Raw genomic sequence first — 16,422 nt, forward strand, 5'->3', positions numbered from 1 at the left:
GAAAAATCAGGTTTGCGTTCTTAATCTTTGCTTTGTAGCATTCATATCTAATAGTTTTGTTCAATAGTGTGAAAGCAGGAAAATTTTTGGTTTGTGAGTGTTAGATTTTGGAAAAGTTAGAATTTTTTTAACATTTGTGTAAACTGTTTAGGGCATTGATGTGTAACGTATTATAATTGGTTGTGTGAAGGTCATTGTCGCTTTTTTGTCTTTGGTTTTGGTTTCCCATACCTGTTAGTAGTTACTTTTAGCGTTTATATAGTGGTCCCATGCCCATAAAGTTCATTTTGTAGGCTTGCGTTTGGGATGTCTGAGGAGAAGTTTAATGTTGTGGTCCACCATGGTGGGACCCTAGTAAATAATTTTCCTTTTGAATATGTTGGTGGGGAAATGACATATTGGAGTATCGACCCTGACAAATGGAGTTATTTCGAAATGGTAGATGCTATTAAGGAATTGGGGTATATTAAAGTGACTGACATATTTTATTGCGTTCAAAATATTCTGCATAAGTTGGTTGATGATAGAGGTGCAATGAACATGGTAAACGTTGCTAAGTATTTTGGAGAAGTTAACTTGTTTGTTGTCCACGGTGTGGAGGATGAGCCAGAGGTGCTTGAAAATGAAGTAATTGAACGAGTTATTTTGCTCTGTCATGGAAGTTTAGATAGTGGAGAAGATAGTCATGTAGGTGGGGGATGAGGATGAAGTGGAGGTGCAGGGTTTGAATGAAGTGGAGGTTCAGGGTTTGGATGAAGTGGAGGGTTTGAATGAAGTAGAGGAGTAGGGTTTGGATGAAGTGGAGGTGCTGAATGAAGTGGAGGGGCAGGGTTTAGATGAAGTGGATGGTTTGAATGAAGTAGAGGTGCATGGTTTGGATGATGAAGTGCAGAGGGAGGAGGAGGAAGTAGAGGTGGAGGATGGACAACACGTGCATGTGGAGGAAGAAGTTCACGTTGAAGATTTTAGTTCAAGTGTGTTTGATGATGAAGGACAAGGGGGTAGTGATGAAGGAGAAGGGGATGAAGGACTACTGGATAGTGATGAAGGAGAAGGGGATGAAGGACTATTGGATGTTGATGTAAATGTTGATGAAGTACTTTTGGACGATATAGAAGGGGTTGTATCAGTGGAAGTTAATGAAAATGAAGAAAGTGAAAGTGAGGATGCAGATGATATTGCACGTAGCCAGAAAAACCCATATGACAGGGGTTGTCTGATGATGAGTGGGAGTCTGATTTTTTGGCCACTCCAAAAGAAAGTGGAAGTGAGGATGTAGGTGATGAAAGACAAAGTTGTGGTCCATTTGGGACATTTGTTATGCAAAAGAGTATGTCTGAATACAAGTGGGAAGTGGGAACAAAGTTTAGGGATAAAAATGAGTTTATGGATGCTGTTAGAAGTTAGCAGTCCATGGTGGAAGGAATTTGAAGTTTATTAAGAATGATAACAAAAGGGTATGAGTGAGATGTTTGGGTGCCCAAAAAAGTTGTCCATGGATGGCTTATTGTGGCTATTTGGAAGGATGTAGGACATGGAAATTGAGAAATTTTTTGGATAATCATGCTTGCAGTAGGCAATTCAACATAAAAATGATGAATGTTAAGTGGTTGAGTGAGACATTAGATAATTCACTACATGAAAATCCGAATTTGAAGATAAATGAAATACGCTCAAAAGCTTTGAGGAAATGGAATACCAATGTCACAATTTCTAAAGCTCGTAGGGCAAAGATAATTGCATCTTTCAAAGTTGAAGGTAGTTATAAAAATCAGTTCAAAAGAATATATGACTATGCACATGAATTATTGAGATGTAACCCTGGATCAACAGTAAAAGTTAAAGTGGATACTGACAATGGTGAAACAACATTTTAGAGGTTCTATGTTTGTTTGAATGCTTGCATTGTTAGCTTCCTCTCTTGTAGGTAGGGCTGGACATAATTCACCAAACTGTATTGGAACTACAATTAACTGAATTATATTATACTTAAAAAAAACTAAACTTATTTTAACTAAAACTAATTAAGCTATTCTACAGTTCAGTTAAAACAAACTGAACTTTACACAATTTAAGTGCAGTTAACTGTGAACCACAGTTTCTCCCTAATTGAGAATTTCATCCCCAAATTGAAAACCCTTGAAGCCACAGGTGTTCGAGCAAATCTCACACACCATTCAACTTGATCAAATACAAGGCACTCTTCCCTTAATCATTGCTAAAGTTCTTGCTTTCTCGGATCTAATCATTTATCATATCTTCTGTTGCATAATTTCATTGCTTTATAATATTTTTTCTATTACAACTTTTATAGTACTATCTTCTTTCGTCTTTGTATTCTTCCATTCTTTTATTTCTATGTTTCTTATCCAAGTTTATAACATAAAGGTAAAATATGTCTTTTTAACTATCTGAGTTTTCTGTTTGTCCATATCAATCTTAATACTTTTACGTTGAAAGTGATAGGTTATTGGAGGCAATGGTAGCAAGTGATAATAGATATTGAACACTAATAATATGCTTTTCTTGCCAATAGATTCCTCGTCTTGTCTTTCCTTGGTAATAGCAACAATAGCCATATAAGCTTTTCTTGCTTCTTTCATTTCTTGTAAATCCATCTCGTCCTAATCATCCTGTTCAACGTTTACTTGAAAAGCTCAGCATCCAAGGATTAGATATTTATGCACACTAACACAATTATGTTCTAGGAAACAAAGATATATAAAAGTCGATTTGGTAGGTAAGAAAGAAGTAGAATGGACGAAGTAGGAATGATAGAATGAATGAAACTAAAAATTAGTTTACTGAACTACACTGTACTATGAGTGGACTAAAAACCAGTATAGTTCAGTTCACCCGAACTACTTTTAGTTCAGTTTAGTTTAGGAGAACTGTTTTATAGTTAACTGCAAATTTTTATAGTATAATGCAGTGCAGTATACTTTGCCCACCCCTGCTTGTAGGCCATTTATTGGTTTGGATGAATGTTTTTTGAAAAGAAAGTATAAGGGGGAGTTATTAACAACTATTGGTAGAGATCCTAATGACCAAATGTTACCTCTGGCATATGCAATAATGGAAGTAAAGAATAAAGATAATTGGACATGGTTTTTGGAGTTGTTGATAGAAGACCTTAGGGGTGCTGAAGTCTACAATTCATGCACTTTTATGTCTGATCAACAAAAGGTAAATGTATTTATGATCTGTCTCTATTTTTGTTTCCTAATATTAATTGTGTTAGTCATATCTAAATTGGTCCTGGTTTTTGTTTAAAATGTTCAATTTGGTCCTTTTTTTACAGGGTTTATTACCAGCTATATATGAACTGTTACCTAGGGCAGAGCACAGATTTTGCATGCGACACTTATATGCAAATTTCAGGAAAAAGTTTTCAGGACAAAACTTGAAGAATCTGATGTGGAAGGATGCTACTAATACATACCCCCAAGCTTTGGAAAGAGAAATGTTAAATATAAAGGAAGTCAATCAAGAGGCTTACAAATACCTAATTGCTATCTCGCTAAGGTATTCTTTGGTCCTTATCAATACATTGATGACATGTAGAGTGGATATAAACATCATTTTTATTCCTTGTAATAGGTTTTGGTCTATATCTTGATTTACAGGTAGAGCACTTTGTGATACACTAACCAATAACATGAGTGAATGTTTTAATAGTGTGATTGTTGATGCACGAGGAAAGCCAATTATAACCATGCTTGAAGAAATTAAAGTATATCTCATGAAAAGATGGGCAACCAACAGAATTAAGATGTGTAATATGGACTTTGATATCTGTCCCAAGATTAGAAAGAGACTTACAAAGGAGTCAAATTTATCCAAAAATTGGATCCCTAGGTATGCTTTTTCTTTCCCTCTATTACGTGATGGCACTTGGTTTGTGATTAAAATGGCCGTATTGATCACTTAATTTTTAACTTGTATTCATCTATTACTTCATGGTAGTTGGTCTGCAGAAAAACTCTATGAAGTTAGGCATTTTGCACAGATTACAAACAAGTTTGTAGTTAACCTGGACAATCAAGAATGTTCATGCAGGAAATGGCTTATTATTGGGATTCCTTGCTGCCATGTAACTGCAGCCATGAAGTTCTTAAATTTTGATCCAGAAGATTATGTACCCATTTCCTTCAAACAGTCCACGTACGATGAAACATATGCCTCCATCATATTTCCTGTGAATGACCACCTGTTATGGGAAAGAAAATCCTACCCAAACGTTCTCCCACCATTGAAGAGAATATTACTTGGCAGATCAAAGAAAAAAAGAAGGTTGGAGCAATGGGAGCTAAGGAGGGATGAGACCCAATGACCAACGGTGGCCACCGCAAAAAAAATGTAGTATTTGGCGTCAACTTGGACATAACAAAAATAATTTCCCATTACGTCCTCAACATGAATCCAGAGAAGAACAATTGAGGAAATGACACAACAATCTAAAGCACCTCCACAACCAATACAGGAATCCAGAGAAGAACAAACTCAGAAAAGAAGAAGGGACAAATTATCAATTAGAAGACCATGTGCTTTATAATGTTATAATGTTGTTGTACTTTTCTTTTGTTCCAATTGGTTACTTGTGTGCTAAACATTTGGAAGTGGCACTTGATATGTTTTGATGTACATTGGAGTTTAAATCCTTACATGTAACCATGACCTCAGTTCTGTTTATGCAAACATATCGTTTTTATGCTTTATACAATTGCAAAGATATTGTTGTTTATTGCTTTATGGACACATCAGTCATCATCATAGGGACCATATTCGCAAATAATTAATGGAAATGGGGACTAAATTGAACAATTAATTACTAACACAAATTTCATTTCATCATTCATTACAAAAGACATAGGCAGAACCTCAATATCACAACAGTTCATCTCCATTGACCTAAAAACACTGCATTCAACCAGATTGCGACCACCTAAAACACATCATAAGTTGAACCAAAATACACACAACACATCATCCTAAAAACACACAGAACATAACTATGTTCACTACACTAACAACACCAACCACTGCTACTAATAATTGGATCCTTTTCTTCAAAGCTTTGACTGTGTTTTCCAGATCAAAAATCTTCCTCCTTTGCCTCCCAATAATAGCATCCTTTTCATCAACATTTTCTTCATTGCACCACTTAAAATAGTTGCAACACATCGCATTACTAGCTCCATTGTGTTATTCATAACAAAAACTTCAAACACAATGTTAATTATTATCACATAAACAACATAGGGGTTATTCTGATTACCTTGTAGTGTCAACAACCCCAAAAATATCTTCCCGCATTCTTTGAAGTTCTAGCCATTTTTACTACTGACATCTCACCACAATTGCAAATGGGAATTATCCCTAACCCCATTGAACCACCACCATGTGAACAAGGACAACTTCAGTGCCCCAAGCTATTACAAGAAGAAGAAGATTGGGAAGCAAACATGGCTCATTAACCACCAAGATTGGGAAGAAGATTGGTTAACATCTAACGTCACTATGGCTTTCAAAGAACAAAAGCAAAAACCCTAATTTGAGAATCCACCCTCATTTCACCTCTGTAAAGGGTTTCATAAAATAGAATTTGAAAAATAATAAATCCAACTGACAACGCCACAAAGGACTCCATGTAAGCCAATTTCACTCTGTAATTGCACATGTGGACATCTCGTCGTTAACGATTTAGACGGTGTTTGCTAAAAGGACCAAATTGAACACAAATTATATTCTTTGGGACTACATTAAACAACAAAAAAAATTGGGACCATTTCGAATTTTCCCAACCAAGATTAGGACCAAAATAGGTATTATACCAAATAATTAAACATAAACCTTTTTATAGCAACCTATTTTTAAAGTTTAACAAAAAGTGTTTAACGAAATAACATCTAATAAATGGAATTACCTAGGATAAACATGTTAAACACTTTAATCATATAAACTCTATCTAAAACATTCAACGTGACTCTAAAAGCAGAACCTATTTAAACGTTAAGTACATGTACCTTGCCTAAACACTTAATAACGTCTAACGTAATAAATGCATGTACGGATAGTGTTAAGACAATATCGTTTAGAGAAACTAGACTGTCTAGCAACTCGAACTTTGAAGTTTAACAAATAATACTCAATGAAATATTGATTATAGAATGAAACATCTAACGATGGCATAAGCTAAAGGAAAATATTGGATGAAACATGTGTTTATGAGATATAACAATCTATCTAGAGTATTGAACAAGATAAACATTTATAAGAATATAATGTTCAAATTTGTCTAAACACAAATGGTGTACTTATGATATGATGGAGACATAGTACATGTGAACGCTAGGTTAAACGGTAATACTTAAGATTCAATAACTAAATGCGTTGAGCCATTATGCATATTACAAGACGAATTATCTGATATCTCAAACATATCCAAGGCATAAGACATAAAAAAATGCTTATAATAGAGTGTCTAATCACCATAGCGCTTAAACAAAATGATAAAGCGTATGAGCGCCAGGCTTTGCTAAACATAACTAAATGATGTATTCAAGCTTAGACAACCCTATAAAGGAAGCGTTTAAAATATCATATCATCTAAGTATAACACATGAAACGCTTTACCTTCAAATGATGCTTTTATCAAATGATGCTGACATGTGCTAAAATGTTTTAAACATGCAACATGCTTAATGATCATCAATGTTTAAAACATTTAATGTTGTACAAAAAAAGTAATTCCTTACTTGCATGTTTTGTTCTTGTTATACGTGCAAGTAATGTCAACAATAAGCTTTATTCATAAGCGTTGCACAAAGGACAAAAAGACGTTGAGAGATAAGAAGACCTTCCTAAAATGTTTCCTCAAAGATTTAGCACTAAAAGGGCATAATACTACCAAAAAAAGGGCATTATCGATGGTCCGGGCCCGTCGAAAACAGCAAAAAGTCGTCAGTAATGTCTATTATCGACGGATTAACGACGGTCAGTTTTTCGTCGGTAAATCGTTTGTCGCTATCCATTACTAACGACCTTTGCCCTTCGGTAATTACCAAAGGGCAAAGGCCTTAGTTTCATTCCACTAGTTTAGATTATGAAATTTTTCATGAGATCAAGTCAAACTAACCACTGATATTTCTACTAGAAAATGACAGTTGAAAAGGAAATATCAAATGATATTGCATAATATGTTTGTAGTCTTTTACATAAGATACTTGTTGCCAAAATAAAGCTTAAACTACAGTAGGCTAATACAAGCCTATTACAAATCAAAATTACACAAAAAAAACAAAATAACCCAATCAATATTATGCTACGGTCTGGTACTGGTTCAGTTACGGCCACAGTCCAAATCGACTTCTAGTGAAGTATTCACATGCCTCCACTATTGCTTCTTGACAACTTCAAGCTTCTATATTTTGTCCAATCCTACAAGACATATGAGCAAAGCTTCGATCAATATTCCCTTATAGCTAAAACAGATTGCACAAAAAGATATAGGGAAATAAGAACTTCCCTTTCTCGATTTTATTGTTCAATTGGTGCCTGATTGCTCTCAATTGTAACCTGCTGCACAAGTTTTCCAATTCTCATCAACCCCAAATCTGCACAAATATTCACACTAGATTCAATAATTCACATAATCCAACAAATTGCATAACAAAAATAGTTTAAACAAACACTCTCTTAATTTTCTAATCTCCCATGTGAGGTGTTTCTGCTTCAGTAATCTTCTGTTCAAACGAATGATTCACTCAATTCAGCTCTGCACATCTAAGTCACACCACATCTAAGTCACACCACAACCCAACAAATACACATGAAAATGAATAGTTAACCAGCTTGAAATTTGATATGATTCAAAACAAGAATTGAATTGGTATCAATCCAAGCTAGTCAAAATTGATGGACTAAACTGGTCTATCCAATGAACAAGAACAATGTGATACAATCATGCAATCAGAATTGGAAATGTAGTGCTTTAGTCACTTTGAATGAGATATGGCAGTCTAATTAGGATGGAACTAAATGGCAATCAAGAATATACAACAATCAAACTAGACAAACTGACATCTGCACATAAATCAACAAACAAATTTAAAAATTGAAAGTGAATACAGTAGCACTAAACAATTTTTAAAAGCTAAAGTAAATGTAGTAGCATTTTTCTCTTTTGTTATCTTGATTGCACTCCAGCTTAAGCAATCTGCACAAGAAGCAATTAGCAAGTTAGTTAGGCTAAACTCTCTCAATTTGCCAAATGACTTAACTAAATCACCAACTCTGCAATTTCAGAATTAAAATGACTAGACAGCTTTGGAAACAACTTTTGGAAAGTGATTTTACACTAAAGTCAGCCCTGATCTAAGGCTAAATATGAGTGACACTCAAATTGGAAATTGCAAAGAATTGAGCATGGTGAAAAGCTCACAAAATGAATTAGACAGTGATGTGTGTTTCTGGTTTAGCAACCGAGCTATACCAAGGCATTTCATTGCTCATTTGGTATGCCTAAGCTTACACAACATCAACAAGATCTAGACAACTTTGAACACACATCAACACATTTAAATGAACTCAGATTTACAGAAACATACTGCATTCATTGATAAGAAATGGTATTAAAAACTATGCACCGACTCACTATCACCAAGGCTAGATTTATCATCTCATTGCCTTTCTTCGGTTGATATAAGGCACACACAAATTGTTGAAACAATCGGTACCGATATTGCACAGCGAAAATATTAAACAAAATTCGATACAGATTGTTAAAAGCAAAGAGCTTGTTTGGTCACTTTAAAAATGATTCCTTTAATTTTCTTAAAAGCTTTTTATCAAACAATTGATGAGCAGAAAATATAAGGAGTGTAGGGAGTAGAAAAATCACAAATGATTTTTATCCTGATTCGAATCAAAAGATTCTATGTCTAGTCGTTAATCACTATGAATAGTGCTTAACCTTTTCACTAAAAGCAGTTTTACAATTTACAATATAGTGATTTAAAATAACAGTAACAAAAGCACCTTCCTTCGACGAACGAACCGGAAGGAAACAACTCTGCCAACTTGAAGAGAACCGCTCTGACCTTTAACACACAAAGCGCGAGCTTCTCCTGTTCACAAGACTTGACAAAGCAATGAACTGGCCCTTGAGAACTTCCTCAAATAGCATTGTATTCTCAGTTATTCAAAGTTGTCTTCGAAAGGTTTTGGCAGAGAGATTTATAATCTATTGGTCTGAAGATGAAAAGACGCATTACAACTGCCAATGATAATCGATTATTGTAAGTAATAAACAATTATATGCGAGACTTGGACCGGTTAGGATATTTAACACGTTGATGAGTGCATATTTATGCCCACATTTATGTTTGAAAATTAAAATTTTGATGGGATAATTGTGTTTAAATGGTTGATTTTAAGTGAATTTGTGATGATTGAAATTATTGGGTTTGGGAAATAAAGAGACGTAAAAAGTAAGTTTTAGCGCATAAATTATTCTTGGATGTTCTAATGTTTATTTGTGCAGCTGAGAATATAAGTTCTATTGGTCCAAATGGCAATTCAAGGCCCAAAATCAGATTTTATTTGGAAAAAATGTACAGATGGGCCAAACAGACAACTTTTACCCTTGCACCTCCCAATTTTCCTACATGCACCCCTCTTCCCTTAAACAGGCCCAATACTAAGCCAAACAGTAACCCTATTCTAAATACACCTCCTAAATTTCCCTACCCATACCCCTCCTAAGCTAGACTCCACCAGATCATCCCACGTGTCCAAATCCTCCCCACACAGATCTAGCCAACCATGTGCCGCCACCTCAGCCCTAACCCATGAGCATCATCTTCCACCTTCTCCACAGAAACCCTAGCCGCCAATGCCGTCAACTGCCGCCGCGCCACTCCGTCATCGGACAGCCACTGCCGCGTCGCTCCGCCGCCAACCTCAGTGCCATCGCTCCGTCACCGGACAACCCAAAGCCTTCCTTCTCCTTCGCGCAAGGGTTCGAAGCCACCACGACCACCATCGCCGGAGTCCCGATTCATCTCCTTCGAAATCGTCTCGCACAGCAATCGCAAATCGTGATTCCGCCATGGACGCCATCAACGAGAGCACCTTTTCCTTCATCGCGCAACCTTTCTTCTTCCTCGCGAGAGGCAACCACCATGTCGCACCGCCTTCCCCAGACCGCGAGCACCTCCTCCACGCCAGCCGCCGGGACACCACTCTTCTCACGCGCAAACCATCTTCATCTTCTCCCAATCGCGTCTGCCAACCTCCATCCACCATTACCGTAACACCATGGGAACCTGCATCAAAGCCAGACCTGCACACAACAAAACCCAGAACAAGAAATCGCCACTACAACCACCGTGGCAGCTCCACAATCTCGAGCCTCTCCTCTTTTCCTCACGGCACGCAGACGGCAAAAGGGGAAGCCCTTTCCCCAAATCTGAAACCCTAATTGGGGAAGGAAGAGGGCAGCCACGTGGCGAGCTCCCATTGGTGCGTCCTCCTCTGGTCAAAGTTGGTCAATAAGCTTCCTCTGGTCAAAGTCTGGTCAACTGAGGGGCTTTCTTGCAATTTCAGAAACTCAAAAGGGGCTAAAGTGCAGATGGAGGAAATTTCGGGGCATTTGTACAATTTTGGAAATTCAAAAAAGCTAAAAGATAAAATTCAGTTGTTGAATTAATTTAATTTGGGAATATCAACTGAAAATATCTTCCAAATAATGTTATAATTATTTAAATCTTTTAGTTATTTGGAAGATATAAGATAAAAGATTCTATCAACTGAATACTCATAGTCTAAGCCCGATCAAGCCTATATAAAGAGACCCAAGAACTTCACTTCATTCATTCTCTCATACTCCTCTCACTTTTCTTTCATCTTGTATTCAACTCCATTCATGGAGAGCTAAGCATCTAGGGCTATTCTGCTGTAATTCCATTATGGAATCTGAGGTTAGATTGATGTAATACGATTGTTTCTTTTGATTATTGATTTAAGTTGTTCTTTCTCTATGTCTTTCATCTCTCTATCTTGTTAAAAGTAAAGACTTTTGCATCATAATGTGTTTGAATCTACATGCATATTGATTATATGAGTTCTAGGGTTTCTAGGTTTAATTGAGAATTTACTTTGATTTAATTTAGGAACTTTCATATGATTAAATGGTTTTTACTATCAATTGAGAATGTACTTTGATTGATTAGTAATAATTTCAACTATAATCAATTGAGAATTTACTTTGATTGATTAGCTTTTAATTTGGTTAGGAGATTTAAGAATAGACATGATTAAACACAATAGAATTTGATTGAGAATGTACTTTGGTTGAATTTATTGTGAATAATCTGGAAAGGTTTTGCCTTTGATTGAGAATTTACTTTGGTTAAATGCATGATCGCCCTCGAATTAATTAAGAATGTACTTTAATTAATTTGAAACTTAAACAATAATCAATTGAACAATTATCCGTGAATAACCGATGATAAATCTATCTTGGAAAAGCAGTGGAATTAGCCTATTTCATCGTAACTACTTTTAAGTTTCTTATTTATTCTTTAAACACTCTTCAACCATTAATTTAATTCATAAGCATTGCATAACATTCGTAAGAGTCACAGATATTCAAAAGCAATTCCGTGTTCATTGGGAGACGACTCAGGGTTACTTCAACCCTGTCTACTTTCTTGAATACTACTTGGCAATACTGAAGTTGCCTTGAAAAGTAGTATTAATTTGATAGCTTCAACGACAGTCTATCACACGTTAACTGGTCGACTCAAGTTCTTCACCTTCTGTCGCTCGGTTTGATTCGATTAGCCTTCTGTCGTTCGGTTCAACCCCTTATCACCTTCTGTCGTTCGGCTCGGTTCCTTACAGCTTTCCAGCGTTCGATACTAACTGCTCGATCTTGATTATACCTTGCTTGGTCTTTCCCATTGCTTTCCACCGCTCGGCTCATTACTTGTAAACTTTCCAACTCTTAACCTTTTCTTCTACAGTGTTTGTTGGACACAATATCGTTCGGCTTGTGTTTGACACCGTTTGGTCTCCAACTGCTATGCGCCATTTAGCTTTTAGAATTGTTCATCCTTCAACTATATTCAACATCGTTCGGTCCTCAACTTGTGTTCGACTAGTGTTAGTGACCGTTCGGTGATAAACTAAGTTTCGCCAAGGTTTAACTCCGTTCGGTTTTTTATTGATAGTAATCGTTCGGTCTTCAACGTTATATGACGTTCGGTTTGCATATGCTATTCTCTGTTCGATCCTGTAGCTGTGTTTGACCTTCAATTGTTTACACTTTCGTTCATCCTTCATTTATTATTCCCCGTTCGGTCTTGTAGCTGTGTTCGCCCTTCTACTGCTACACTTTGTTCGGCCTTTGTTTGATACGACCGTTCAGTCTTAACTGCTCGGTCCTGGTCTCTTCTCTTTATACAAAATGCTTTTAAACTTCATACAACAAAGGTCTTCATAAATCATTTTCTTCAAGATGCCAATGCTCCCCATTGGTAACACAAATAACTGAATCAGACCAACACAGTTTCAAAGTAGATTGATCATGATTTTAGCACAATTGAAGAAAACTGCATTAGCTAATTACTCAGCACATGACTATTAGACAAAACTGAACTTGGATTTCAAAATAAAATTTGAGTCAAAAATAGAATGCACCGATTTAAAATGATGAAACATTGACTCATAAAACACGCAAAACGCACATACACAAAATTATAGAATTCTAAACACGAAACTCATAACAATGGAGACAAACACTCAAGACAAATGACTCGAAACAGATTTAAAACACAAAAAATGAAGTACAACCAACGCACATATTGAATCAATACAAGACCAAAATAGATCAAGACAATTAATCGAAGATAACATGGAAAGGAAAAGAAAATAGTTATCTCCGTGCAGATGCGCCTAACCTAGGCTCTAAATACCACTTCATAGCTCCAGGTCAAGGCGGATCGACAAGGAACCATGGAAACTGGCACAGATCGAGCTAATAGAAGAAGAAGAACAACAAATGACGGACAATGGAGGCAAACCCTCGATTGAGTGGTTTGATCGGTGTACATTCTAGGGTTGGGGATTTGGGACGTTTTGATCGGTTGAGAGAAAGGATTCCACGATTGAATTGATGGAATGGAATGAAAAGAGGGTTTAATCAGGCAAAAGTGAAGATAGAACAGTAAGGATAGGTTTAATCGGTGAAAAGTGGATTCTATGGTGGATTAGGCTGAGGTAAGGGAGAAATGTACGGGAGAATGAAGATCTAGAGACTAATTGTGGCTAGCGGATGAAGATCTGAGGCGGAGAAGCTCGAAATATGGATCGGAGACAAGCGGAGGTTTGATAGAAAAAAAGATGTGTGCAGGTGGATCTCTCGAGAGAATGGTTGGATCAACTTAAAGCATCTCAAACATTACCGAAGGCCTAAAGGACGTCGGTAATAAACCTTCGGTAATATGCGCTTTTATTATAGTGCAAGCTACTCACAAACGAAAGCACTGATAAAGCACTATCACCCTACAACGTAGACCTGAGTCTGACCAACTACCCAAAAAGGGATATGAAGTCTATTTGAATTCAACTTTGCATCCAACGATCATCTTGCAAGAAGGCTATATAAAGAAGTTTCACAGATGAGAAAATGTTATTGTTAAAGTTGAAGCAGGTGAAAATAGAAGAGAGAAGAGGAGAGAAAGAGATAGAACATATATATAAGAAAGATCATTGAATATTAGCTCTATCCTACCTCAAAGCTTATATCATCTGAAACTCTTCAATCTAAGAAAAATAACGTCACAAGTTCACATATTGTTGTATTGATCCTCTCTCTGAGAGTTACTTAAACTTGTACTTGTAATCAAACACTGATTATGTTTAAAATTATGAAGAGAGTTAAAACACTTGTATTATTTAGCTTAGGAAAGTTAAACATTCTAGACAGTTCTTTGGGGAACCAATAGTGGTTGAGAATACTTGTATACTAAGAGTGGTTAAACTCGAACTAGTCAGGATTTACTAGGAGAATTAGGAGTAGTTTATAATACTTGGATACTAGGAATGGTTATAGTACTCAGATACTATGAGTGGTTATAATACTTGAAAACCAAGAGTGATTTGTACTCGTTTGTAATCTTGTATAAGATTATTGGAACCCCTTCAGTGTTCTTAAGGAAGACTGGATGTAGCTCAAGTGGAGTGAACCAGTATTAAAATGTTTGTGTTATCACCTTCCTTGCTTAAAACGTTTTCCATAAACGTTTTATTGAAAACACAAACGTTTTATGAGGCAACGCTGGACGAGCGTAAGGCGTTCTTCTCAGATTCGCATTGTTCCTAGAAGATATGGGTCCTCTTACTGACTGTTGTTGCTTCTTCTGTTGTTCCACCTCTTGAACGTTCTTCTCTAATACTTTTGCTCTCTCAACCATGGAACCATGGCAGGAAAAGACCTAGTACATAGACTGGATATCAGCAGCTTCAAATCACTCCTCAGCCCATTTTCAAACTTCCGACACTGCCATTCTTCACTAGTCGCCATAGTGTTAAATCTTACTAAGTGCTTGAACTTGTTAATGTACTCCGAGACGGACATCCCCCCTTGCACTAACTGAAGAAACTCCACCTCCTTTGCAAAACGAACGCTATCTAGGAAGTATTCCTCGTAAAACTTGCTTCTGAATACTTCCCATGAGATGGGACTCTGGTCGTCCGCTAATATCATCTTCATGCTAGTCCACTAATGACTAGCTTCTCCAGTTAACAGATACTCCGTGAATGCCAATCGATTGTCGTCCGGACACCTCTTGGCATTGTAGATTCTTTCCATATCTCGTAACCACTGGTCGGCCTCGTCAGGAAGGCATTTTCCATTGAATTTGGCAGGGTGATGTTGGACAAAGCTCTCCAAACTCCACTCGTTCGGATGATTTCCGGAGGAAGTGGACGCTCCGGAGGTGTTCCTCGTGGTCGCGATGATCTCCATTAGTTGTCTTTGGGTTGCTTCAGAGTTGGCACGTGTGGCTTCCAAACTCTGTAAAGCGGCCGTGTTCTGCTGCACCAAGGCAGCGTTCTGCTGCTGTAAAGCTTCTATTACTGATTCTAATAGTCTGGTGTTGTCAGATGCATCATGTTCGGTAGGTTGAGGAGGAGGTCTCGGTGCCATTAGTTCTCTGAGAAACAGAGAAAGCAATCATTAGTTAGGTTCAAGGAGTTTAAAATACTCATCAAACGAACGTTGAGCACACAGCAAAAGCATAGCATACTCATAACCTACAGTGTTTTTTGAGGAACAAAACTGCTCTGATACCACTATTGTAACATCCCAAAAATACAGTTTAAAACTATATAGTAGAATAATCACATTCAATAATAATTTAGATCAGTTTTACACTAGAGTAGAGCGAACGCTTATGGTCGAACGACCTTACATAAAAGAGTTACAAAATTAACTAAACAGGTTAAGAAAGTTTAACCGAACAGTAAAAAAAAATCAAAAGGGGAAAGTGATCGAACGACCACCTTACAATAGACTACACTAATGACCGAACGTCCTACTCTTCAGTCTTCACTTCTACCTCTACCAAATTTTCTTCTTCCAGCGCCTCTTCCAGCAACTCATCTCCTTCTGCTCACATCCATACGGATGATCATTGCAATGACAAAGACAGACGAACAACACAAGACAGGATAGGAAAACACAGGGTAAGCTTATGTAATTTAATTCAGTTACAATCATACAATTCATACCATCAACACACAAGATAAATTTAGTCATACGTTTCATACAAAGCCTAATACTAGACTGACTGTCCGGACTGTATGAAATCTGCGTAGCTACAGGCGTTTGTGCACCCGGGTGATGTAGTAACTGGGATGCCCTCAACAGCTGCCACTCGAGGTTAGTCTTATCTGTCCAAAGTACCCCTAAGGACTAGGACCTCCTGTCGTTCCCACAGATGACCTACCCTCCTCTACGTGAGGACGAGTACTCACGAAACATCAGGATGAACCGCCAGCTTAGCATGCCCACAGTCATACTTTACAAATTCAATAATCATCCATGAGTCATTCCTCCTTGGAACGCTCGTTCAAATCCACAATATTTCATTCATCTCGTATTTTCTTCATCTTTCGTTATTAATCTTCTCAATTTAACCATTTGTACAAGGATCACTAAGGGTACCAAATACCGAACGTTCAACTTTCACCTTTAAATAGACCGAACACTTGGAGTGTGACCGAGAGGTCTCCCGTTCCAGAACAGACTAAGGCCGGGAGGTTTACTATCAGGTTGAGAAAGAAACCGAGTATAGTAGATATAGCCAAAAACTAATGGAACGAACGTTAATTACAAAGTGAGCCAATTAGATG

General features: G+C 37.1%; 1 protein-coding gene across 1 annotated transcript; it reads left to right on the forward strand.

Annotated features, from left to right (window-relative positions):
- The first annotated feature begins 1,499 nt into the window (after positions 1 to 1,499).
- Positions 1,500 to 4,333, forward strand: LOC124827934 (uncharacterized). The gene is made up of 5 exons (XM_047301124.2): positions 1,500 to 1,758; positions 2,933 to 3,186; positions 3,302 to 3,525; positions 3,679 to 3,858; positions 3,967 to 4,333. Exons 1-5 carry the CDS (start codon positions 1,500 to 1,502, stop codon positions 4,331 to 4,333), a joined length of 1,284 nt encoding a protein of 427 aa, XP_047157080.2.
- Positions 4,334 to 16,422: the final 12,089 nt, after the last annotated feature.

Source organism: Vigna umbellata, chromosome 2 (assembly GCF_029865625.1).
Source record: "Vigna umbellata cultivar VRB3 chromosome 2, Vumbellata_1.0, whole genome shotgun sequence".
In the NCBI taxonomy this organism is placed as follows: Eukaryota; Viridiplantae; Streptophyta; class Magnoliopsida; order Fabales; family Fabaceae; genus Vigna; species Vigna umbellata.

Coding starts and splice junctions, on each gene's coding strand:
- LOC124827934 (XM_047301124.2), top strand. CDS start 1,500: ATGGCTTATTGTGGCTATTTGGAAGGATGTAGGACATGGAAATTGAGA. Junction 3,526..3,678: donor CTAATTGCTATCTCGCTAAG/GTATTCTTTGGT, acceptor ATGTTTTAATAG/TGTGATTGTTGATGCACGAG. Junction 3,859..3,966: donor TCCAAAAATTGGATCCCTAG/GTATGCTTTTTC, acceptor ACTTCATGGTAG/TTGGTCTGCAGAAAAACTCT.